General features: G+C 39.2%; 1 protein-coding gene across 2 annotated transcripts in view; it reads right to left on the reverse strand.

Moving 5' to 3' along the window:
- The window catches only part of PLXNA4 (plexin A4), a 1,066,226-nt gene that overhangs the window by 235,099 nt on the left and 804,403 nt on the right, over window positions 1-26,724 (reverse strand). For both annotated transcript variants that reach the window (XM_073619416.1, XM_073619417.1), the window contains one exon: window positions 6,489-6,689. In XM_073619416.1, coding sequence (XP_073475517.1) covers window positions 6,489-6,689 — 201 coding nt within the window. The remainder of the gene's footprint in view (window positions 1-6,488; window positions 6,690-26,724) is intronic.

The raw sequence follows: 26,724 nt of genomic DNA on the forward strand, positions 1-26,724 counted from the left end.
TGAGAACTGGTGTTTACTTTTCGAAAGATTCTCTGGCTGCTACTCTAAAGACAACATGCTAAACCCAAAGCATAAATGATGAGAATAATATCTAGGGGAATAATTTAATAAATGTGTTTTTCTCCCCTGCCTGTTTTTTTGTTTTAAGGGCATAATACTCGCCTGGTAGATAAATTTGGAAAATATTGGCTTTAGAGTGAAAGCCTTTAAAAATAAATTATACCTAATACAATTGCTGGCCTACATGGGAACAAGAGAAACTCATGTTCGCCTAATGACAAGGAAAGCGCACACCAGTCTTGCCGGAGGGCTGCCATTATCTGCTGCTGTGTTGTTTAGTTCAGTCATTGCAAAGCCATGAAGCCATATCTGCCCTGAAGAAAGTGAACATTTCAACCCAACAGACACACACAGGCTATTTAAAGCTCCTTTGTAAAATGTCAAAAGGATGCTCCAGAATGGCACATAAGGGAGAATATTGTAGGCATGACACAAAATAATATCATATTTGGAACTTGAAATACACTGGAAATGTAGCACAGCAAGTAACTAATTCTGTCCTGTTCTGAGCTAAGTTAGACCTGACTAAATAATGCAGTAAGTCTTCTAACCTCTACTCATGGACCTAATTAAAGGCATGGAACAAAAAGGAATGCTGTGCAATAACTTAGAATATTCAGTCAATAATACGGTTTCTTTGTATTAGGAACACTGATTTCTATTTAAAGTAGATCTAACACCAAAAACTAACTTTATTTCTGCCTGCTTTTAAGATATCTGAAAAACAGCAGGCAAATACTTATCTGTCACCTGAAGAGCTCTCCTGAGAGAAGCAGAGTTGTTGATTGTCTACCTCTGCCCTACGGGTATTGTGGACTGAAGTTTCTGTCTTTAGGTCCATATTAAGGTGAGATACTGTACACCAAAGCCCTTAAGGCTATGTAGGCTGCATAAGAAGTAATTGACCTTTAGTTTATAATGAATTGTCCCACTCCATTTTAAATCGTTTATCCTGTAGTTAATGACCAGTAACTGTCTATTACAGAAGTCTGTACATTGCTCACTTGTTTGTCTTTTTTCCAGTGGTGTTTAATACAGCTATTAACAGCATCCAATCATAATTTAGTAGTCAAAATCTTAGGATAGTAAGAGTAATAAAACATTATTGCTGATTGGTTGTAATAGATTATTTTGCATATTGCTCTTATTCATACATGTACAGACCTCTGTGCGCTTAGCAGCGAGACACTAGTGCTGTGCTAATATGATTGTTCTTTGTTTTAAAACTAATAGTCTTTTAGGGTTAATACAAACTGCTATATTATACTGTACTTCCACTCAAAATTTTGGTATCAGCTTTAGATCAAATTCATTGCTCATTAAAAAAGTTTGCTAAATCTTTTAGCTGTGAAAATGCATGCATTACAGCTGAACCCCAGCCTTCCCTTTACCCTTGCACAGTTGTACAGTCTACTGTCTTGTACTGAAATTGCTAAATTGAACAGTATGAGGTTCTCACAGTGAGCGTTCAAAGCTGCAGCAAGTCAGATAAAGCCCACCTTACTTCCTGGCTGGAAGGCATCCAGCATAACCTGACCATTTCCTCCCCAACATGACTGCCCCTGGCTCGCCCATTCCAATCATTGGATTCATTAGATTTCAGTTCTTTGAGGCTCACATGTAAGGTTACTGTGGTAATCTGCATGCAATGTTTAGGAATGCCCACTCCTCAAGACTGAAAACTGTACATCAAATGAATTTAATATTTGTGCAACTCTCCCCATGAGTCAGCCCACTGTTTGCATCAGGGCTGAGGACTCTTGACATGAGTACTGAAGAAGGATTCTCTTACAGGAAATCATGTACAGCGCCCTAACAACCCTCCCACCTTCCATAATCTGCCTGCATTGCATAGATAGACACAAAGGCTCAGTAGGCAGGATTTAATAAAGCTGGAGCACACATAATCTGTTGCTGCTGTGCATAGTAACCAATCAGCTTCTACATTCAGCTTGTTCAATTAAGCTTTGACAATAAAACCTAGAATCTGATTTGTTACTATGCACCGTTGCACCAGATTCTGTTTTCCAGTTTTCGTAAATCCCCCCCAGTGATGTCATTACTGGGTCTGAAATAAGAAATCTAATGAAAAGGGGAAAAAAAATCATTAGTATGCTAATGATGGAGGGAGGAAACAGGAAAGGTAAAATATAAGTCGATTGAACTTCAGCTTTAAGCTGGACAACAGAGAAAGCTGAAATAATGATTGCAAAATATGTTGTTATAGCTAGTACTATTTATTGCACAAATACTGTGAGTTGAAAAAAAGTGCGCAGTGACTGCCTGGCTGTGTTGTTTTAGAAGGGAGCCATACGTAACCTGCTCACAGTCTGAATTCTTGTCTTTAATGCTCACTGAGGCTAACACAGGGAATCTGCTGCCAGCTGCCTCTTTATATTAGCAAATTATTCATGTAACAAAAGGCACTTTTCAGGAGGTACAGCTGTTCAAGATGTTCAGGCAGAACCTCCAGGAGAGAATTCAGTATAGAGAAAACAGCACACAGGTTGAATTTGGGTGGAATCCAAACTAAAAATCTACCTAAGGACCTGAATACGTACCACTGGGAGATAAAGGGCAAGATATTTATTCCTTCAGGCCGTATGTTGCACTATCATATCTTTGTAACATATTGTACTAAATCTGGGCTGGAAGGAATTAAAAGCAAATCAGCTCATAATGTTCAGAGCAGCCTTGCTTGTTTTGTATATAAAACAGACAAGGTTCTTGAGACTTTTATCCCAGGCCACCCCAAGTGTTTCCTATGGGCCCAGAGGGGCAACAGTTGATAACACCATTTCCACTGCAATAATGTGACAGCTGCAATTCCTCATTAATACTCAGGTGTTCTTTGTATGGTTTTGTGCAGCACAAAAGAGTTTATGCAACAGACAAAGTTTGTATACCTAAATTTAACAGCTAAGAGTTCTTATTTGACTTAGTAATAATCCTGTCACATTTAAACGTGTATATCTAATACACATGAAATCCAATTATCATAAATTTTGCGCAAGGCTAGATGTCTAATAGTAAAAAAACAGTGCCCTGTGGAACTTAATTGTTAGGATTTTTCAGAATAATAGCAAAGACATTGTGCCCTTTTAGCTTGGGGTAGTTCACTTGCCTATCATGACACTTTAAGAATATCCCATATAAACCATAAAAAGGTAATAAGTCTGTATCTTAAACTGCGGCCATCCTAGATGATGCCCAAAATTAGCAATTTGATGTCCTACAAATAATTTTCTTTCTGCTTAATATGCTATATGTGTTAATCCTAACAAAGACATCAGTTTAAACAATATTGAATATAATCAGAATAAAGTGACAGAATGGGGTTATTTACTAAAGGCAAATCCACTTTGCACTACGAGTGCAAACTACAAGTGCAAAGTGCACTTGAAATTGAACTGAAAGTGCACTTGGAAGTGCAGTCACTGTAGATCCGAGGAGGACATGCAAGCAAAATAAAAAATAGCATTTTGGCTTGCACATGATTGGATGATAAAATCAGCAGAGCTTCCCCTCATTTCAGATCTACCCCTCAGATTTACAGTGGCTGCACTTCCAAGTGCACTTTTAGTGCAATTTCAAGTGCACTTTGCACTTGTAGATTGCACTTGTAGTGCAAAGTGGAGTTGCCTTTTGTAAAGAACCCCCAATGTCTAATGCAACTGACTCCAATAGGAACAGAACAATTTACTCCTGATCATGCCTTTCTAATGACCTCACCTGACATATAGGCAAACTATTCTAACTGAGCTCAACTATGTGTATTGAGAAAGGCAGAGAGATGGTTAGAAGAATGTTATATACCTGATAAAATGGGTCATATAGAGGGTAAATGCTCTGACACATATAAGACGCATCTCACATATACCTCCATTAAGGATGAGCTAAAGGATCATCCGAACACAAGTATGGACCACACTTTAAATGTTCATAAATTCATCCTAAGGTCAGACTCTTTGGCTGCATTCACACCTGAGCGTTTCAAAGTCTCGCGTTTTTACTGCGATTTTGCTGCAATTTTTACCACATATTTTGCCATGTTTTTGCAGCGATTTTGTACAGGTCACCAATGTAAAAAGCAGAAAAAAACCTGTAATCTGCCCCAAAGAAGCTCATGTTCTTTTTTGAGCTTAAAACGTTTTTTGAGTGTTTTGCTTCAGGTGACAAAACGTTCAGATGTGAACAGATGCTTTTGAAATAAATTGGATTTTTCTTGTTGGGCGTTTTTCAGGCGTTTTTCTGGCCATTATATGAGTGTTTTATGAGCTGAAAACGCTCAGGTGTGAATGCAGCCTTAGCCCATCTGGCTTGAACCGAACAACATATACAGTAAAGTAGCAGGATGTAGGCCACTACTATATATGACAATTTTCCATCTGTCAATGGTTGCCGAGGAAGTTAGCAACCAGTGACATCAACCGGTCTAAATCACTTACTGGCCGGTAAGCTCCAAAGTAGCTGGGAGAGTGTGACATCATTTACTAAATCAGTCCATACATCACCCAAGAGACCATGCCCCAGGAAGTGTCAATTAGTGTGAGTCAGCAATGGGATTTTGTTTTTTGGCTGGTGTCATTCACTGTGATTGACAAGGGATGTGCATTGCGGGATATTTGTTTTAAAGAACTTGACAAAAATTGTGTAAGTGTTTTTATTACTGTGTACTTTTTGGGGGGAATGAGTAGGAGTGTGTGTACTCCTTACTCATTCCTGTGGTGGTAGGTGGGTGATATCAGGGTGCCCCCTATAGATGAAAGGGGCTTCCAGATTCCAATAATCACACTGCCCACAGCCTTCCCCACAACTACTGGACCAGGGTTGTGGGTGAGAGGTTGTTTTCCCTCATCAACATGAGGGCAAGGTACTCCTCAATGTTGAGGGCATGTGGCCCGGTATGGTTCAGGAGGGGTATGCACACTCATTGCCCTCTTTCCTGGCTCCCCAGGCTGCATGCTCAAATAACGGATAACAGTCTGATATGAAGGGGGGGATGCAAAATGGCCACTCACTTGGCAAATGCAGTTGCACTTATTTTCCACAGAGCTTAGAAGATGTGGTACAGTTTCACTTTTGTAAAGAATACCCAATCAGGTGCAAGTGAAAAAAAAAACTTTTTTGCTTGCAAACAATTGGATGATGGAAATCAGCAGGGCTTTACTACATTGACTAAGCTCTGGGGAAAATGAGTGCAACTGCAGTTGCAAAGTGCACAGTCTATTGACTTTAGTAAATTCACCCTATTGAGTGGCGTGTGTGTGTGAGTGTTTGGTGGGGTTGATACCTCAAAGCAAAGCAGTCGTCAAAAACATTTTCAGGAAACATACCTATATCCTTTTTAACTTTAAATCACTTTCATGAAATCCAGCCACTATTTACAACTATACTTGGTGGCTTTAATATTTTCTATCTTCTATTAGCAGCAAACGTATATAAAATTTACATTTACATGTATCCATAATGCCACTGTATGCTCCTTGTTATTAGGTAAACAAAGCAAAAAAAAAAAGTTTTGTGTAGCCAAAGATTTTCTATTAAGGTTTAGCTTTTCTAAGCAAAGACTGCCTATGACTCCACTGATGTAATAAAGATAATTATCAAAGACTTTAGACTGCTCCTATTATTTATATTACACATGAAATGGCTGCAGTGTATTGTCCCATTATGCCCTGTGAATGTCTGATATAATCAACAAAATCATACAATATCTGTGGTTGTCACATTAATATTATAAGGGTGCGTCTTGAAGCACAACAGTCTTCTTTTATCAATTTTCCCTTGTTTTTCTTATTATTCATTTACACTCTGAAGTCAGACAAACAAACCAAACTGAAATGCAAGTGAAAGAAGACTGATTTTCTGTGTCTCTCCCAGGGTACCATGATCTCTCCACATTTCTTGTGTTACATCTAATTACACATTTACTTCTTATACAATTATTTTGCACTTTGCCATGTGTAGCACAATGAAGAAGTGATTACACAGTGGAGAAAATAGCCTTCAGCTGACATTTGAAATCAGAACAGAAAATTAAATAAAGGTCAACACAAGATCTGATGATCATACTTTCTCTATTTTTTTCGATAGCTAAAATGGCAGAATCTCAGCTTAGGGTATTTTACTGAAATCTTTCGTGCTAAACACAGCTTTTACCTTGGCAAAATAAATACTGCTCTGTATACAGTAAATTACTCTTTATTCTCCAAGCATTGTGTGCAAGAGTTTCTGAACATATTCAAATGATCTGACCTATGACATCACAATAAGTATCAGACATTTTCATAACTTTGGTAGCCAAATAGGCAGACACTGGATCCACAAAAAAACATGTAGCATGCGTTTAGATTTCTGCTATCTATGGAAGCCTCTTTATTGATGCAAACAGAATTAAGAGTTCTGTTATAGTAGTGTGCACTTACAGAAGTGTTTTGGCACTGAACACTGGAGCTGTTGAACCTTAGAGCTGGCACTCTTTGCTCATTGCCTTGAATATTCAGGATGCACTCATAGCCCTTTTGGCCTGATTGGGGCTGGGGTAAATTCTTTGCCTTTAATGTGATAGGTTTGACAACATCAACTGGAATTAGGATCTTTTCAGTATGTAGAAGCTGAGGGCATTCCTGCATAAGGAAAATAAACATAACATTTAAATATATGCAAATGTGCATACTGCACATATTTAAAATACTAAAAATATTCAAAATGCAAAATTTACAACATAACCTCATAAGAATTATATTAGTACAAAGACTACCTCAAATTCATCTATATTTTTCCAACTCAAAAAAACTGTAATATCCATTGCATAGATAATATATAAATATACATGAACCAAGATATAGCCCAACAATTGTTTACTTTATTAACTCATATAAAACAACACTAAAAAATATATAGTATGTATCCCTAGAGATATGGATTATCCCCTATACTGCAAATATAAAAGGACATATCATATAGTATTGACAAAAATATATCATATAAAGTCCACATAATACATAAAATATATAAGCTGTGTAAACCACTCCTCAAAAACGCAATAACACTGGATGTGAAAAAGTTAGAACTTTCTATATGTTTGTACAATGTTTGTACAAGATCAGTACATTGCATATGGTTATTAACAGCCCAGCCATACGTGCATGTCAGCCATTGTGTAATGCACAATGATGCATTTTCACGCAAAAGCACAAGCACCATAGAACAAGGTGTGCAGTTGACCTTTTTGGATGCAAACAGGGGGATGGACTATTAAGTGTAATATTCTCCCATGAGTTGAATAAAAGAAGCAACCTCCTGGCTGTAAAAGTAAATTGATGGTAACATTGCCTGTAGTTGATACAGATCCACAATTTCAAAACTGTACAGGTTTACCAGGGAACAGCTTTTGGGATTAAATGAGTGTCCACTGATGGTAAAAACTGTACACGAATTGTGTAAATAAATATTATCTTCCTAAGCTGGTATATCCCAGTAATTTACATGCCAAACCTGTGACAGAGGGAAGAAGAACTGCTGCAGATGTGCACAGCGCTGGACTGAGATCGGGCTCTGGTGAGTATTTGGGGGGGGGGTAGCTACTTCTAAAAGGTTTTTTACCTTAATGCAGAGTATGCATTAGGTAAAAAAAATAAACCTTTTACCTTTACAATCGCTTTAAAGCGGACCTTTCACCATCGCTTCGCCTTATCACATTTGCCTTACTTTCACCTCAGCTTTACTAAGTAACATATATTGTAAATTGTTTATTTTTATTTCTTCATCCGCCCACTTCTGTGTTTCTAGCTTCTTGCCAGGGGGCCAGCTGAGAAAATTAAGAAGTAAGAGCTGGCTTCCAGTTTTTGTTGGATCCAAAATGGCATCATAGCAGCAGAGAAGCTAGGGGGGAATTCTGACTGTGAGGAAAACTTCAGTGGACTACATTGACTAATAGGTATATATTTTTTTAATTATGATGTTATAACATATTTTGTAGTGCTTGCATTACAATTTAGACATACCCAGATGGAATGTCCACTTTAAAGTTCTAGCCACTGCTGATCAAGAAGTGTGAAGGAGAATATTTCAAAATACTACAGCTTATGTGTTTTATGCATTTAGATATGCGCCTTAAGTTCCACTTTAAGCATGACCATTATATCTCCTTCTCAAGTTTTACATGTTTTGTGCATACACCATACAAAGTGAACTGCAGCACATCTGAACTTTGACTTGAAAATCCTCATCACTTTTTTCATTTTAGTGTTTGCAGATCTGTGAATATATGCTCAGTTTGGCATGGAAAACAATTATGCCCAGCAAACTGAGAAGATAATTGGGTCTCTAAATGCAACAATTATAAAATTGTCACACATCTAACTGGACCATGTAGCCCTCTCTTACCTATACAGGATATAATTAAACTGTTTAAATGAAATGTGATATTGCAGCAGAACAGGTTTAAAATAAACTAGCACTGCGACACAATAATGGAAAAGTGATAATCAGATGAATTCAGCATAGACCTAATTTAGAATTAATATTTTATTTTCATTTTCATACTTAAATATAACTAGGTTCCCTCAAAGTGAAAATCCAGCTGTTAATAAAGGAAAAAACTGTTTACCACATATACAAGGTAGTATGCCGAAATGGTTTTAGCTAAATGTAATGAAGATTCCTACCTGCTTTTGTTCTAGAGATATTATAAACCTCTTTTTCCTACAGATTTTAGATATTGTTCATAAGCAGAGCCAAATGTGAGGTTCTAAAGGATAGCAACAACTAACAGTCCTTTATATAGAACTATAGAATTCATTAATGCAATTGCACCTGGAAAGTCCAATATGAGTTTGTGCACTGAAAATTAGATTCCGCTTGCATTATTTGTATATTGTTTATAATTATTTTCTTTAGAGTTTAGAGTTCAGTGCTTGGTAATCTCTGTAGCAAACCACATTTATATCTTGATTCATGCATCCTGATTTCACTTGATAAATTAATACAAAGCTGTTTTCTAATCACAACAATATGTACATTTTAAAGCTGTTGTTTAATTACCAGAAGGTTTGACAGCCAAAAACTTAAAAACCCTCCAAAACAGGTAAATCACCTTAAGCACAGGGCCATAATGTTTTTGAGAGCTAAAGCTAGGGACGCTATATAGCATTATGAGATTAACCACAAAAAAGTGTATAGCAGATGACAAAATACTCCTTAAAATATGTTAAAACATGTGTTTCTTTGGATGTTTCTGCATTCTACAGTACATCAATCACTATAGTGAAGCAATACATTCCAGATAGTCACATAATGGGCCTCACAGTGAGTTTAATAGTGAAATATTAAGCTACTTATGTTGATGACTCTTTTCTATATAAACAGATGAATTTACAGAAGGAGTCTGATTTTTCCAACCTAAATCATGGGTGGGTTTTAAGGCACCAGCCATTCTTTTCTTTTGTTTCCAAAGAATTTTTTTGGAAGGTCAACAGCGAGAACAATCACTGTATGACAGTCACAGAGAACAAATGCAATCTGCATGGTAAATGAAGGGGAAAACAGTGTAATACTGTATTCTTTATTCCAGGCTAGGATAACCAGGATACAAAATCACAGGTGACAAAAATATATGAACGCCTGAAAAGTTAGTACATGTAATATAATAGTGAAAGATTAGAAGTTTACAAGTTGGAATAACAAAATGGTCTTTCAAACATATAAAATGTCTAATCATATAATATAATGTAGAGGTAACTGCGGTATATCCCAATAATCCAATCTTTTGAGATATGTATGCATTTTGTCATATAGGGGTTGATTTACTAAAGGCAAATAGACTGTGCAGTTTGCAGTTGCACTCTGCAAGAGCAGTTGCTCAAGAGCTTATTAAATGAGCAGAAGATCTGCTGACTTCCATCATCCAATCATGTGCAAGCAAAAATGCTGTTTTTTTTTATTTTCCTTGCACATGATTGGGTATTCTTTGGAAAGTGAAGCCTTACCTCATTTACTAAGCTCTGGAGCAACTGTACTTGCAGAGTGAAACTTCACTCTGCAAAGTGCACAGTCTCATTGCCTTTAGTAAATCAACCCCATAGAGACTGATCTATACCTTCAGAGAGTTTGATCATTTTTCCATCATGGCTAAGACTTGAGACCAGGGAGCAGATGGGGAACTCCAGTTATAGGCTATTACCCATTGAATGGAATTGAAAAGAGTGTTTAGTAATCTTTGGCATGGGGTAGGAATATCAGGTATAGGGGCAAATAAAACGCATGGTTAAATAGAAATTACAACCTGCTATTTGAGTTGATTTACTGGCAGCCTGTTGCCACAGGGACATTCTCTTATAGGTTGTTGTTATATAAAACTGGCACCATCTAAGCAGGTTCTGTTGTCTAAAAGATTGTTGCACTGGGCAGGAAGGTTTTTGGAAAAAATATTTAACATTTACAAAATTTTAGATAATCATTTTGAGATAGAAAGACAGCTTCAATTGTTTATTTTTCCTATATATTGGGGTGTTTTTTGTTGTTTTTTTTTTATTCTAATTTTAAGCTTGCAGTGATTAGAGCACATTAGACAGTTATTGCAGACAGTCCATCCAAGAGCTACACAACTAGTGTGTGCAACTAAACCACCACATAATATATCACTCACATTCACAACACCCCCCTATTCATATAGTTAATATAAAAGTTAGGCATACACTGGTTAGGTATATTATCCCCGAATAAAACAGTTTTGCTGCTGTCCAATTTTACACAGCTGAATTCTCTGTAGCATCTTCATTTTTATTTGTTATTTTATTTGAAACTGCTTTATGTTATTCTAATAGGTGAATTAAAGTATTCAGCATGACTATTTTCAAGATAAAAAATTATAATACTATTTATAAAGCGTTCGCAAAACAGTAAATTATTCAGTAGCTGCCTGAACACACTTAGGCCCTACACAATAATCTGAATAAACAGACACATGTTTTGTTCTTTACGTCTTCCCAACAAACAAGGTGGCCCCGCCACAAACAATGGACTGTTTAAGCTAAGTCAGCATGTGCATTTTCATCAAAATGTTCTTCTTCATCAGGAAAGGGAGGAATGTCTTTTTTTGGCAATAAGAAAATATTCATAAGTGTTGATCTGCATGGCCTCCATGCAATCACCATAACAAAGTAAGCAAAGTAGAAGACCTTTTTCTTTAGCATTCACATCAATTTTTTTTTTATATCTGGAGTTACATTTGGTTTGAGTGGAATATTTTTGAGACTGATGCAGAGCTATAGCAAGATCATTCCATTGGTATACACATCTGTGACAGCAGGAAAAGATTGTCCTGGTTTTATTTCAGGAGATATGATTGCTTGAAAGTATTTACCTTACAGCCTTGCCATCCTTGCCTGCTGTGTTTCCTTTAAAAGGGCAGAGACGACTTTACAAGGACAAAAATAAATTAACAAATAAACAAAAGAAAAATTAAAAAGATTAAAAATGCTACTCTGTAAATAGTTTAAAACAAATTAAAACATAAAAGGTTAGTAGCGGTGGTGGAAAATGGTTAATTGTGGATCAACGTTTGGCCTTCAGCACTAACAAAGCTCAGGTTTCTGCTCTTTCTCTCTTGTTTAAAAGACTGTTGGGCTCTCACTCATTTTAGTAAGACTTAATCTGTGTCAAAGATCAGCAGTAAAGCAGACTCATGGTTCTCTTAGCATGTTGTCTCCCTGACTATCCACAGCATGCTTTTTTTTCCAGGGCTAGGAGCTGAGTGTGTCACTGGAATTCACCTGCTGGTTTACATAGCACCTACAGGATAATTCTCAACCCAATCTGTCAATCAAGCTCACTATTTAGCTGTTTTCAGATCAGCACCTGTTGCCACAGCATTAGAATTATCTCCTAGACCCAGTCCATGTCATGTCCTGTGTTCTTGTTTCTGATATTGCCTGATGACAGTGACTCTGATTCTATTCCTGGTCATCTGCCATCTGCAAAGATGTGTCTGAGGTCTGCACCCTGGTACAGCCACGAGTAAAGTCCATCGCTCCTTGTGTGATGCTCTGTTAAAGATCTGGTCTGTGCCTTGGCCCTTTTAACATGCAAGTTGCAAAGAGGATCTACTATTCAGTTTGTACGTGACAATCTGGTTCTTTATGTGCTTCCTGAAATAGCATTTCAGCCCTTTTTTTCATTGCTGCAAGGCAGTTTACTTTGGGTAAGTTTCTTGTATTCATCTGACACTTCCATGTTGCGGCTTTGCAAGTTTCCACCCCACCTGACCTTTCAATCTTTTAATTGTCTTTCTGACTGGTTGCCAATACATCACCCACATTTTTGATTTCTAATGATCCACTGTGCAATATTTTTTCAAGTCTATACTAGATAAATACTATTTATTTGATAACCTTAATTTAGGCAAATCTCTTCATCGATCTGCTTTACAACCCTTTTGTACTGTATATGATAATTACTTTTTCAAGTTCTTTTTCATTGAGTTCCTTGAGTAAGACTTCTTGCTCCTCTAAAATATTCAGTGTCCAACTTTTCCATTATGCAGTCAATACCCTCCACACTGTAAAATTAGTCCAGGGATGCAGTTGAAGCCAAATAGAAAAGCTATTTTACATCAGAGAAGCATATGCAGATAATGGCAAGACAACACCTTGTAATCGTGATCACCTCTGTGAGGCCAGCATCTGAGCTGGCATCCTTATTTTGTAAGGAACCAAATTTTTTACTTTTGCACAGGGTGGTATTTTCAGTGTAGCCTATATCTACAGTGCATTCGGTGGTGTACTGTTTCTAATACACTTCAAGCAGTGTATACAGTACCAGACATATGACGACCTGCCATGCAGTCCATTGTCTACAGCACTTGAAAGACCCACATCATAGAAAAAGGCGGACTTCTTGCTCCTCATCTGGGATCTAAAACGCTACTATACCTCCAGTCCTCTCAAAAACCTGCACTAAGAGGAATGAAGGTATAGCAATAGGTGTCCCAAGTACTTGCAGCCACTCTGCTAGCAGTACACCACCAATTGATTTTAGCAGGCAAATTTCCCTACCCCAGTTGCTGAACCGTAAAAATAAATTTGGTCCCAGCCACCCACATGCTCAGTGTCTAAATTGCTAGCACTGCAACTGTTGCCTTTTTTAGCTGCCCCCTTTCGTGAATTCGTGGAATGTGCTGTATCTCAGTGGCAGGTTTCAAAACACCATTCCTTTTCATGGAAGGCCATTCCGGCTCTCTACTGGCATGTGGAAGGCAATGTTTTGGCCTCATTGGACAGGGCGGTCAGCAGTAAGGTTCATATTATGGCTGACTCATGGTCCAACAGGCATGGGCAGGAATGTTACCTTTACTTCATGGTGCACTGGGTAACTGCTAGCAGCTGGGAAGGATGCAGGACAGGGTTCAGTGTTGTTGGAGCTTGGTCCGCCATCACGCCTCCAAAATGCTAGTGGTGATTCTGCCGCAGCTCTCTCCTCCACCCCCTCCTCTTCTTCTTCCTCTATGGCCTCTTCTGCAGATTTATCCACTGAACCAGCGATGCTCTGTAAGCATTCAAGGGGCTACGCAAGCAGTCAGGCTAACAGATGCCATGCAGTGCTTGAGTTGGTCTGCCTATGGGACAGGAGCCACACTGGGCCAGAGATTCTGTCGGCTCTGCAGGGGCAGGCTCAGAAGTGGTTGATGCCACACCAGCTTCAGCCACGAATGGTTGTATGTGACAATGGCACCAACCTTCTCTCCGCCCTCCGACAGGGACACTTGACCTATGTTCCATGTTTGGCACACGTCCGGAATTTGGTGGTGCAGTGGTTCTTGAGCAGGTACCTAGGCTTACAAGATCTCCTGAGGCAAGCCAGAAAAGTCTGTGGTCATTTCCGCCGTTCATACAATGCCAGTGCTCTGCTGGCTGACATTCAAAGGGAACCAACCGCCTCATTTGTGATATGCATACCAGGTGGAACTCAATGTTGGCAATGCTGCAGCGGGTGCACACACAGCAGAGGGCCATCAATGAGTACCTGTGCAAGTATGGCATCAGGACAGGGTCAGAGGAGCTTGGCTTCTTTTCACCACGCCAGTGGCTACTGATCAATGTTGCAAGCACTGTCCTGTCACCATTTGAGGAGGCCACGAGGATGGTGAGCAGCAACAATGCATGCATCAAGGACACTGTCCCTTTAGTCTTTCTGCTGGAGCACACACTTTGTGGAATAATGGACAGGGCACTTGAGGCAGAACAGCGGGAGGAAGAGGAAGAAGATTACTTCCTTTCCTCTCAAGGCCCCCTTTATCCAGATAGCATTCTTGTGGGCCCACCAAACACACAGGAAGAAGAGGAGGAGGAGGAGGATTGTGTCAGCATGGATGTAGAAGATAACACTCAGCAGCAGTCTTCAAGGGATGGTTGTCAGTCCTCAGAAACCCAAGGAGTTGTACGCTGCTGGGAGGAGGTAGTTACAGATAATGTAATCCTTAGTGACCCAGAGGACTCAAAATTGAATGTCTCTGCAAACTTACACTGCATGGCCTCCCTGATTCTGCAAAGCCTGCAAAAGGACTGTAGGATTTGTGGTATCAAGAAGAGGGATCATTACTGGCTGGCAACCCTTCTTGATCCACGTTACAAGGGTAAGGTTGCAGAACTCATCCTGCCTTCGTAGAGGGAGCAGAGGATGAAACATCTTCAGGAGGCCTTGAAGAAAGTATATGCAAACGAGAAGATCCGGACAGCCGCACTCCAGAAAGTAATAATCCAAATTTCTTTATTTTAAAATCAGGAATACATCAGATACAGGACATCATGGACAGAGTGTACAGATCATAGGCTAATGCGTTTCACACTTATCCAAGTGCTTACTCATAGTAAGTACTTGGATAAGTCTCTACTAACATGAGCCAGCACCTGGAACCTCTCATCTCTGGAGAGTAAGATCATTTCCAGACCCTGGAAGGTTACCATTACCTGGTGCTGGACAACATGTTACTGAGGCTTCGTTCAGTCAGAGGAAGAGAGGTGGAGAAGGTGGCCTGCTGACCGATGCCTTTAAAAAAAATTTCAGTCCTCAGCACTAAGGTCTGATCGGTTCAAGCAACCATCTACAGTATCTGCATTATATGGTGCAGGAATATCTAGGGGCAAGAGCAGACTTGGAGACCTTTCCAACAGAGCATCCAGTGGGTTACTGGGTCTTGAGGATGGACCACTGGCCAGTACTTTCTCAATATGCATTTGAGCTACTAGCCTGTCCTGCATCCAGCATGCTTTCTGAATGCACAATCAGTGCTGCTGGAGGGTTTGTAATGGATCAAAGTGCGCCTGTCCACAGACTCCGTAGATAGGCTCACATTCATGAAAATGAATCAGTCTTGGATCAGCAGCTATCAAGCACCGGATGCTGATGTAACTGATTGAATTTGCTATGGATCAGGGATCCCTTGAAGACTGTCTATGCTGACTATCCTATTCTTCCTCAATCTTGATGATGCTAGCTTCCAACAATATTTCTGGTTTAGGGCACCACAACCACCACCCAAGGCCCAATTTTTTGCCCCTGTTTAACAGGGGCATGTAATTACATTTTTTTATCTAATATTTCACAGCAGGGCCCGTTCCTACGCTCAACAAGAGTATCTGTGAGGGGTTACAGTGCTGTGGCACCACCACCACCCAATGCCCAATCTTTCTGCCCCAGTTTAACAGGAACATGTAATTACAATTTTTGATATAATATTTTAACACAGGGCCCATTCCTGCACCCAAAAAGAGTAACTGTAAAGGAGGTTACAGTGTTGTGACACCACCACCATCACCCAGGGCCCAATTTTTCTGCCCCGTTTAACAGGGGATGTAATTAAAATTTTTGATCTAATATTTCACAGCAGGGGCATGTAATTAACATTTTTTATATAATATTTCACAGCAGGGCCCCTTCCTGCACCCAACCCAAGAGTAACTGTGAGGGGTTACAGTGTTGTGGCACCACCACCCAAGGCCCAATCTTTCTGCCCTGTGTAACAGGGGCATATCATTACAATTTTTGCTATAATATTTTAATGCAGGGCCCTTTCCTGCACCCAATAAGAGTAACTTGAGGGCTTACAGTGTTCTGGCTCCACCAAAACCAAAGGTCCAATTTTTCTGCCCCTGTTTAACAGGGCTATGTAATTACAATTTTTGATATAATATTTCACAGAAGGGCCCATTCCTGTGCCCAACAAGAGTAACTGTGAGGGCTTACAGTGTTGTGGCACCACCACCACCACCCAAGGCCCAATTTTTGTGCTCCTGTTTAATAGGGGCGTGTAATTACAATTTTCGATCGAATATTTCACAGCAGGACCCGTTCCTGCACCCAACAAGTGTATCTGTGAGGGTTTACACAGTGTTGTGGCACCACCACCACACAAGGCCCAATGGTTATGCCCCTGTTTAACAGGAGCATGTAATTACAATTTTTGATGTAATATTTAAACGCAGGGCCCATTCCTGCACCCAACAAGAGTAACTGTGAAGGCTTACAGTGTTCTGGCACCACCAAAACCAAAGACCCAATTTTTCTGCTGATGTTTAACAGGGCCATGTACTTACAATATTTGATATAATATTTTAACGCAGGGACCGTTCCTGCACCCAACAAGAGTAACTGTGAGGGCTTACAGTGTTCTGGCACCACCAAAACCAAAGGCACAATTTTTCTGCCCCTGTTTAACAGTGCCATCTATTAACAATTTTTGATCTAATATTTCACATCAGGGCCCAGCCCTGTGCCCAACAATAGTATTTGTGAGGGCTTAAAGTGTTCTGGTGCCACCACCACCCATGGCCCAATTTTTCTGCCCCTGTTTAACAGGGCCATGCAATTACAATTTTTGATACAATATTTCACAGCAGGGCCCGTTCCTGCCCCCAACAAGAGTAACTGTGATGGCTTACAGTGTTCTGGTGGCACCAACACCTCAGGCCCAGTTTTTCTGCAGAGTATATAGGGCAGGCCGTATAGTATATATACTACTGTTCAGAATATATAGTGCCTGGGGGCCTGGGGGACCCCCCATGCCATTTTTTTTACATTTTGGTGCGAGGTTCCTCTTAATATCCAAACCAAACATGAAGGGCCTGGTATGGATTTTGGGGAAGCATCCACGCCATTTTTTTGATATATTTGGTATTTTTATCTATATTGCCGGGATCCAACAATACATTACAGCTGTATTTTTATCTATAATAGAAATTTAATTTTGCTGTGGCACTGTTATAAACATGGGAAAGATGCGCTACTTTACAAGCATACTAAGGACACCTTGATATTTAAAGGAATATTTCATTTTTATTGTTTCACTTTCAGCATTATTAAAATCACTGCTTCCAAAAAAACGGCAGTTTTTAAAACTTTTTTTTGCATTGATACATGTCCCCTAGGGCAGGACCCGGGTCCCCAAACACTTTTTATGGCAATACCTTGCATATAAGCTCTTAAAATTAGCACTTTTGATTTGTCACGTTCGCATCCCATAGACTTTAACGGTGTTCCCGTGTTCGCACACATTTTATGCCTGTTCACATGTTCTGCTGCAAACCGAACCGGGGGTGTTCGACTCATCCCTAGTGGGGAAGCCTTTTGTGGTAGACTTGCCAAAGTTCAATTGTTAACTTCAACCAATGCTCCCTGACCCACAGAAAAAAGAAAAATTCCAGCACCTGTTGCATTTAAGTCAGGCAATAATGTAAGATTTAAAAAAAAAATATTATGAGATAGTAGAAGACAATGTCGCTGATCCTGTTCGTGAGAACTGTACCACTCTATATAGCCACATACAGCTTACACTCACCTCCCAAGCAGACAATTGAAAGGATTGGTGCTTTTTACAAGGTCACTCTCAAAGTCACATAAAAAAGAGGACCTTCTCCCCACTATATGGTGTTTAAAAAAACATTTTTTTTTTTTTAATTGGTACATTTCCCCCATGCCAGTTTTCAGCTCCCTATGCAATTTTTTTGACAATCCATTGCTTTGACAATGGCCAGAATTGTTTTTCAAGATTCATCTCCTATAGAATTTACTGGGGTTCAAATTTAAATTCCCAATGTTCAGACTTTACGTTGGGTTTTACATACACCTCATGAACTGAACCCAGACACACTGTCTCACCCTTAACTGTACAAACATCACATAAATTCCACAGAGATTAAGAATATTGTTGCACAGACAATTCCACAGGTGGTGCTTGGGATAAGCAGAGCACATATAGAAAATTCATGCATATAATTCAAGGAAATTGCAAAAAATATTATTTGATAGATATTTAAAAAAAAATCAGTGTCTGAGTAACCATTATCTTTTTTTTTAGTTTGCTTGATGGTTCTCACATAATATATAACATTCAATGCAGTACAAACTAGCACATTAGTATTGCAGTCACAAAAGTCGCAGGAAACTTACAAGTGAACCCAGTTTATGTGACTGTCAGGGGACTTTCTCTTGGAAAGCTCCACTACCTAATGAATCTGTACATTAGTTCTATGTTCCAACATATACCCACATACCATTTCAATTTAAACGTAATTCTCAACCTCACGGCTTGTGAGTGCACATTCTGATCTGACTTCTTCTAAACATTATTTAATTTGTTTGAAATGTAGCTCTTTGTTGATATGTTCTAACAAAAGTCTCTGATATTGAACCAACCTGATCTTATATCCTCTGAGAGCAATTTAACGGAAAGAAATAGAAAGCTGGCAGGAAGTCAGGTGATGGCCAAGCTCTCAGTCATGATTAGAGCTCAATATTCCTTGAGTAAAAGCTTTTTCTCCTACAAGGCTTTGCTCTCTTTTATTGATGGATCCTTTGAGCCAACTATTTAAACTTAAGCAAAAAAAGGTTACTTCTTTCTCAACCTTTGAAATAAAAAATCATAAACTGCAAAGAAATTCCTTTCTAAGAGATGATTTCACAAGCTAAATAGGCTAACAATGTTCACAGGAGCTTTGAAATCAAACTAAAGAAGGAACCATTTGTAGACTTTGCTAAAAGGGCAGTCCTTATTTTTCAGATAACATTATCTATTAATATGGCACAGTCATCTTCCAATATCAGATTTATTGAAATTATAAAGAGCAACACATACCCTGTACAAAATAAATGTTGAAGCTCTTATGGTCCTGGCTGCCTCACCCAGGCACTGTTGCCCAGTTTGGCATAAATCCATCTAAGCAGATGAAAACATCTGTCTTCAACTTTCTTCTTTAATTGTCATACTGATGACGTCATTAGAAATTTGTCAAAGTCTTGCCATAGAATAGGAAAATTTGGGGCAAGAAAGGTCACATGAATGCTGTTTGATTAGTGGAGGGAATATGAAAATAGTCACTTTATGAGAAAATAAGGATTTAATTATACCCAAAGTTTAGCTTTATATATATATATATATATATATATATATATATATATATATATATATATATATATATATATATATACTGTATCCTCTACTTAGATTTTTTTCTACAATGTACCTAAACAAAGAATAGTATGTGCTGTTATCTGATATGCAATGCATACCACTTCTCTTGTTCTGCATGTTACATGTAATCGCCATTATCTGCTCCAAGGGTGTCCTAACCTGCAGACTAAATTGCATAAGATATTTTCTCTTTGCAGCCCAATATACAACAAATAGAAGACATTTGTGGTGATAGTCAGTTTGACAGATTTAGGTGGTCCAGTGCAGGGCCAAAGAATTACATATTCCACAGATTTTGCATGCTTATGTGGCAATAACACAAATGTCACACCCACATTCTCCATCCTATTTCAATAATATCCTGATAAAAATCATAGATAATCCGTATGTGCATTTTTCTGCACCAAATATATCTAGTGAAGGCCTGGAATGAGCTTTCTATAAATACGTACATTTATGCGTACTTTTTTTTGTATGAAAAATGTCATGCTTGTTATGTATGCTGGGTATATTTCTCAGTAATTGGTAACTGTTCCTATTTTGTATGTCAAGCTGCACATCAATGCATGTTTGCGCTATATGATGCACAGTAGCATTTTGTGGTGTTCTGTATGTTGTCCTAATACTTACTCTGTGTTTATGGCCACTATACAGTACTATCTATACTCTTTTATACACTATACCTATCTATCTTTGCATTCCTTAGGGCTCATTCACATGTGTGTCAATACCCTGTTTTTAAGAGCTCATTCACACAAATGTTCATTAAGAAGAACGTAGCAATGCTCATTACTGTGCCTATCACATTTATGATGTGTTTATGACATGTTTTTGTTGTGTTTTTGAAGTGCTGAGAAAGCATTAAGAATTCTTGTTAAATGTCCATGACAGTGTTTTTCTAGGGTGGTGGGAGTGCTGAAAGGGGAAGTGATGTTGAGAAAATGATCTGCTTTGAGGCATGGTTAGGTTGTGGTGTCATAGCAGACATTTTTAAAAATTCTCTGCAAGATGGATTCCTATACTTTGAGATCTTGATCTTTAATATCTTTGGCACTGGTCTTGGTCCAGCTCAAATATGCTGACAAAAAAAACTTTGCCACTAGCAATAATTCTGAATGCCTCTGCTCCTGCCTGAAACGCTTTTGCCTGTGCATAGAATCATATAGAATATTACCACAAGGCTGCTCTATACAAACAAGAAGTGGTTGGCACTTATCTGTCCCAGCTCTCTATTATTTCTTTGTGATTTCTGGTGGGATACAGGAATCTCCATTGCCTCTCCCCCCAGCACCCAGCTAACACTTTTATAAGAAGGAAAAAGCATCAAGCAAGACAGTAATACTGACAGTATCAGGGAGGAACAGATACATTGAGAATTATTGCCATTGCAAAGCCTTTTGTATCAGCAAAGTTGAGCTGGACCAAGCCAAATGTCAAAGAGATCAAAGTATATAAATGCATTGTGAGAATTCACAAAATGGTTATTATTACACCACAACCTAACCATGCCTCACAGCAGATCATTCCTCTACATCACTTCCCCTTTAGGAACTTTCCACTAGAAAAACACCACTTTTATGTGCATTTAACAAGCATTCTTGATGCTATTTCAAAGCTTCAAAAACAAAACAAAAACACATCAAAAACATGTCATAAATGCTATAGGTGCATTAGTAAGCATTGCTTTATTCTTCATAATCAACACACACACATGTGAACGAGCCCTAATGTAACTTTATGTGCTCTACTTCCATTTATATGTAGCTAGTAGTATCCAGGGGCATTGAGGCTGATTAATTAAATACTCACTTTGCAAGCAAATTTTCACTTAGCTTAGTGAATGTGATGAAAATATGTATATATATATATATATATATATATATATATATATATATATATATATATATATATGTATACATCCTGGTTGGGAAGTGGGTATAGCAGGATCATGGTTGATACCAATTGTTACAGGTGGTAATTCGCTTTTAGGTAAAAGTGATCCATCACTTTTACAGGGCTCAGAAGGAGGCTTTGCCTACCACCATTTCCAGGTGCTCCTATTCTATTGGGAAGCCCCAGACCATTGGAAGAGGTTGGGTTGGCTGACCACAGAGGAGATGGAGGAACATCCATTACTCTATCTCCTCTGTGACAAATAAAGCCAAAAGAGACAAGAATTATGTCACTTCCGGTTTCGATCCTGTGTTCCTGTGGCCAATACGGCCAGGAAAGCAGCCGATAAAGCAGATCTCTGATCAGCTGCCTTTAAGAGTCCATGCACACTGGGCTTAACAAAACTCCAGCTACCTTGGGAGAAAAAAATGCTCCTATAGAGCATTTTTGTACAGGATTTTAGGAGAGCTTAGGAGCATTCAATGTTTATTTCTGCCAGAAAACTGCTCTCAATAAAACTGCCTGCTTTATTTAAAAGCCAAATCCTCAGTCTAGTGTTGCATTGTGCCATTGGGTAAGGGTGGCAATGAGACATTTATGACCAGCCTTAGTCTAGTCATTGAATGGCTGAAAATGCCAAAGAATAATACATCTGCCTTGGTGACAAAACCCACAACTGCTTCTCAATAGACTGAAGGAAAACTTTTCTTAGAAACACTAGATAATCAAAAATAAAAAATAAAATAATTTCCAGTGGACACAATTAGTCAGTAATACCCACCAGAGTAACTCCAAATGGATCAAGCTAATCTAAATGCCCTTACTGGCATTAGTTAAGGGCAGGATTAGCCCAGTAAGGTCACACTTGGTAACTCAACTATGCTTTCTATTCCCTAAATCTGTGCTTGTATCAAATTCATTAACATATTTTGATTGCAATCAAACCACAATGTCTTTATAAAAATGTCTGCTAGAGTTAAGAAGTTTGTGGAAGATAATTGAAGAGGCGGCTTCATTATAAAAGTACATTTCCATTATGTTCCTATCTGATTAACCTAATGTTTTTCTAATTAAATGTTATGGGTAATTCCTTTAGATGATTTATCGCATGACAAATTCTCAGTCCTGCCCCATTTACCCTCAAAGTGCTAAAGGGTATGTATGCAGCCTCATGTCTAAAGCTTATGATAATTACAATATGGTGTCACACACTGCCGTACATTCTTTATACCCTCTAAAAATTGATTTATGTTTGGCAGAACTGCTGGAAATATTAAAACAACAATTAGAGTTTTTATTCCAATTTAGAAAATGCCTTCAAGGGAGTACAATGTGTGTTTCTTTCACACATTCCTATTCCTCCCTCTTTATATGCTGACACACCTTTATTCTATTACAATCTCATAGCTCTGCGTAGGCAATCAAAATCTTTGATATTAATAGCAATTATACAGACACTGATCACACTAGCCCATTTTGCTATGTGTCAGCATCTGCTATAATATCTTCATTTGCTTCAGATCACTAACAGCAGATTGGACATTTTCTAAGTTTGTAAATTAAAAGTGAATTTAAGATCTATGACTATACTTGTGCGCTGAATAGTAAATTCAGACTGTACTTTTAGAGCATAGTACAGTACAATCACTATAGTAATACAGAATATAAGTATACAAAAAAGGGCCATGTCACATGTTCAGGCCTTTGTGTAAAATTCTTCTTGCTGGTAACTTCAAATCTACAGTCTGTTATTCTGCAGGCCGGGGACTTTCAATAACTAACATCAAAGTATCTACAATCAAATCATGTACACCACACAGCAGCTTATATATGCACACCCCTGTCCTGATCATTCAGAAAGGAGCAATTTGCAGACTTGTTGCACCACCACTTAAGTCTATAAGACTAAAACTCTACCTTCACAAAGATATACTTTAAAGGAAGGAATGTTTCACAAAATGAGTGGCCAAGAGGCAATAGGAGAGCTACAGTATATAAAACATTTGGGAACTCCATTTTGTATTTACATAATATTATTCCGCCTAGAAAAATAGCAACCATTTATGTGAAAAATTATGTGCTTTATTTATAAAGTAGTGATTGTGACAATCACCAATTATTCATTGTAGGTAAACCTTCCTAGTGCATGTGTCACCTGTCAGTGTTTGATTAATAACACATTTGCTTTATAAAAATGTCCCATTGCACTTGAAGTATGACCATGAACTCAATAGGAACCTTAATTTCTGTGCTTCATACACTATACTTTTATTATTATTATTAAACAGGATTTATATAGCCCCAACAGTTTGCGCAGCGCTTTACAACATGAGGGCAGACAGTACACTTACAATACAAATCAATACAGGAGGGATCAGAGGGCCCTGCTCGTTAGAGCTTACAATCTAGTGGGGAGGATCGAGTGGAAACAAAAAGGTAATAACTGTAGGGGGTGAGCTGATGGAGAAAATTAAAAAACAGTTGTTAGATGTGGGTAGAGTAGGCTTCTCTGAAGAGAAGGGTTTTCAGGGATCGTCTAAAAGCTAACAGAGTAGGAGATAAGCGGACAGATTGGGGTAAGGCATTTCATAGGATTGGAGAGGCTTTGGAAAAGTCCTGGAGGTGAGCATGGGAGGAGGTGATGAGGGAGCTAGAGAGCAGAAGGTCTTGAGAGGAACGAAGAGAATGAGTAGATTGGTATTTAGAGACTAGGCTAGCGATGTAGCTGGGGGATAAATTATGGATGGCTTTGTACGTAGTTGTTAGTATTTTGAATTTAATTCTTTGGCTGACCGGAAGCCAGTGGAGGGATTGACAAAGAGGGGTAGCAGAGACAGAGAGATTGGTAAGGTGGATGAGTCTGGCAGCAGCATTCATGATGGGATTGAAGAGGTGATAGACTATGTAGAGGTAAACCAATGCGAAGGAAGTGAGGAGACAGAGGGAGTGAGCTGAGGGGTAGAGAAATAGATTTGGGTGTCGTCAGCGTAGAGGTGGTATTGGAAGCCATGGGATGCTATCAGCAGCCCAGGGAGGAGGTGTAGATTGAAAATAGGAGAGGTCCAAGAACAGAACCTTGGGGGACCCCAACAGAGAAAGGAAGAGGAGAAGAGGAAGTAGAGTTATAGGAAACGCTAAAGGTGCGGTTGGATAAGTAGGAAGAGAACCAGTGAAGAGTACAGTCACGGAGACCAAAGTCGTGGAGTTTTTTGAGGAGGAGGGGGTGGTCAACCGTGTCAAAGGCAGCAGAGAGGTCCAGGAGTAGGAGTACAGAATAGTGTTGATTGGTTTTGGCCATTAGTAGATCGTTTGTTAGTTTTAGGAGAGCAGTTGTCTGATATATTATACTGCCAAAAGTATTGGGGCCACTGCCTTTACATGTACATGAACATTAATAGCATCCCAGTCTTAGTCCGTAGGGTTCAATATTGAGTTGACCCACCAACTCTTCTGGGAAGGCTGTCTACAAGGTTTAGGAGTTTGCCGATGGGAATGTCTGACCATTCTTTCAAAAGCGCATTTGTGAGTTCAAGCACTGATGTTGGACGAGAAGGTCTGGCTTGCAGTCGCTCTAATTCATCCCAAAGGTGTTCTCTCAGGTTGAGGTCAGGACTCTGTGCAGGCCAGTCAAGTTCCTCCTCCCCAAACTGACTCACCCACACTATATTGCCAAAAGTATTGGGCCACCCCTCCAAATCATTTGGTGGAGGGGGGGGGGTTATGGTGTGGGTGTGGGTTGTTTTTCAGGGGTTGGGTTTGGCCCCTTAGTTCCAGTAAAAGGAATTCTTAAGGCATCAGCATACTAAGACATTTTGGACAATTTCATGCTCCTAACTTTGTGGGAACAGTTTGGGGATGGCCCATTCCTGTTCCAATATGACTGCGCACCAGTGGACAAAGCAAGGTCCATAAAGACATGGATGAGTGAGTTTGAGGTAGAGGAACTTGACTCGTCTCCACAGAGTCCTGACCTCAACTCGATAGAACACCTTTGGGGTGAATTAGAGTGGAGACTGTGACCCAGGCTTTCTCATCCAATATCAGTGCCTGACCTCAGAAATGCGCTTCTGGAAGAATGGTCAAACATTCCCATAGACATACTCCTAAACCTTGTGGCGACCTTCCCAGTAGATTTGAAGCTGTTATATCTGCAAAGGGTGGGCCAACTCAATATTGAACCCTATGGGCTAAGACTGGGATTCCATTAAAGTTCATGTGTGTGTGAAGGCAGGCGCCCCAATACTTTTGGCAACATAGTGTATGTCAAACAAAATACTAGCATGCTAGGCACAAATGCATCATGGCACCTAGTGATCTTGAAACAGAATGGACTTAGAAAAAAAAAAGTTGGCGTATATATATATATATATATATATATATATATATATATATATATATATAACATATTAGTAGCTTCTCAGCTTCTCAGCTTTAAACATTAAAAAATAGATGTCAGAAAAGTCATACCAGAATGTAAATTCTCATGTCTGCATCTGCACTTATGCACACAGGGTTGCTTCTGGCTGTATGTCTGCATGGATTGGTGTACTAGCATGTACGTGTCACTGTGTGTTCATGGACATAAGTGCACACTGCTTGCCAATGTTGACATCAAATGGGCCATTTAGATCAGGCTTAGGCATAGGCTGAGCTCTAACTTCTCTTCAGTAGCACCTGTTGCTTGATCTGCAACACTTTATCATGATTGTCTACGTATTACTGACCCAGCTTCCATCTTTACCCTATATTGCTGGCTGTTGCTGACACTGGTCTGTCTGTACCTTGACTATGCATCTGTCTGCTAAATCTTCATCTTATCCATCTGCTTTTTGTTGATTCCAACCTGTGCCCCGACAAAGTATCATTCTGCTGATTCTGCTACTTGCTCATTCTCCACGGCTGACCTGGTGAGATTCACCCTTGCCAAGACCCAACACACTCCAGTTGTCAATCTGTCTACTACTTTAGCGCTGTCTACTAAGTGGACCTGAAAGGTACTCATACCACTCTGTGATCTTCTGCCTCCTCTCAACTCTAAAAGGGGTCCTGGACTGAAGTGGTAAAAGAAGCCCAAAGAGGTATGTGAAAATAGGTTACATTCAGAGATCAAAGCCACTGCTGTGCAGTGGGATGACAGCGATGCCAACAAGCCAATCCCAGTGTTTTGCACTGTTTCATTTTTTTAGTGACATTTCATTAAGTTCTATTGGCTGCAGCACATTGCGAGGTGGTGGACTGCATCACCCAAGACTGCTTTAAAAAAAAAAGTGCTGCGTGACTTTTTTCAGCATACATCACTGCAA

This window comes from Aquarana catesbeiana, linkage group LG03 (assembly GCF_042186555.1).
Source record: "Aquarana catesbeiana isolate 2022-GZ linkage group LG03, ASM4218655v1, whole genome shotgun sequence".
Taxonomy (NCBI): Eukaryota; Metazoa; Chordata; class Amphibia; order Anura; family Ranidae; genus Aquarana; species Aquarana catesbeiana.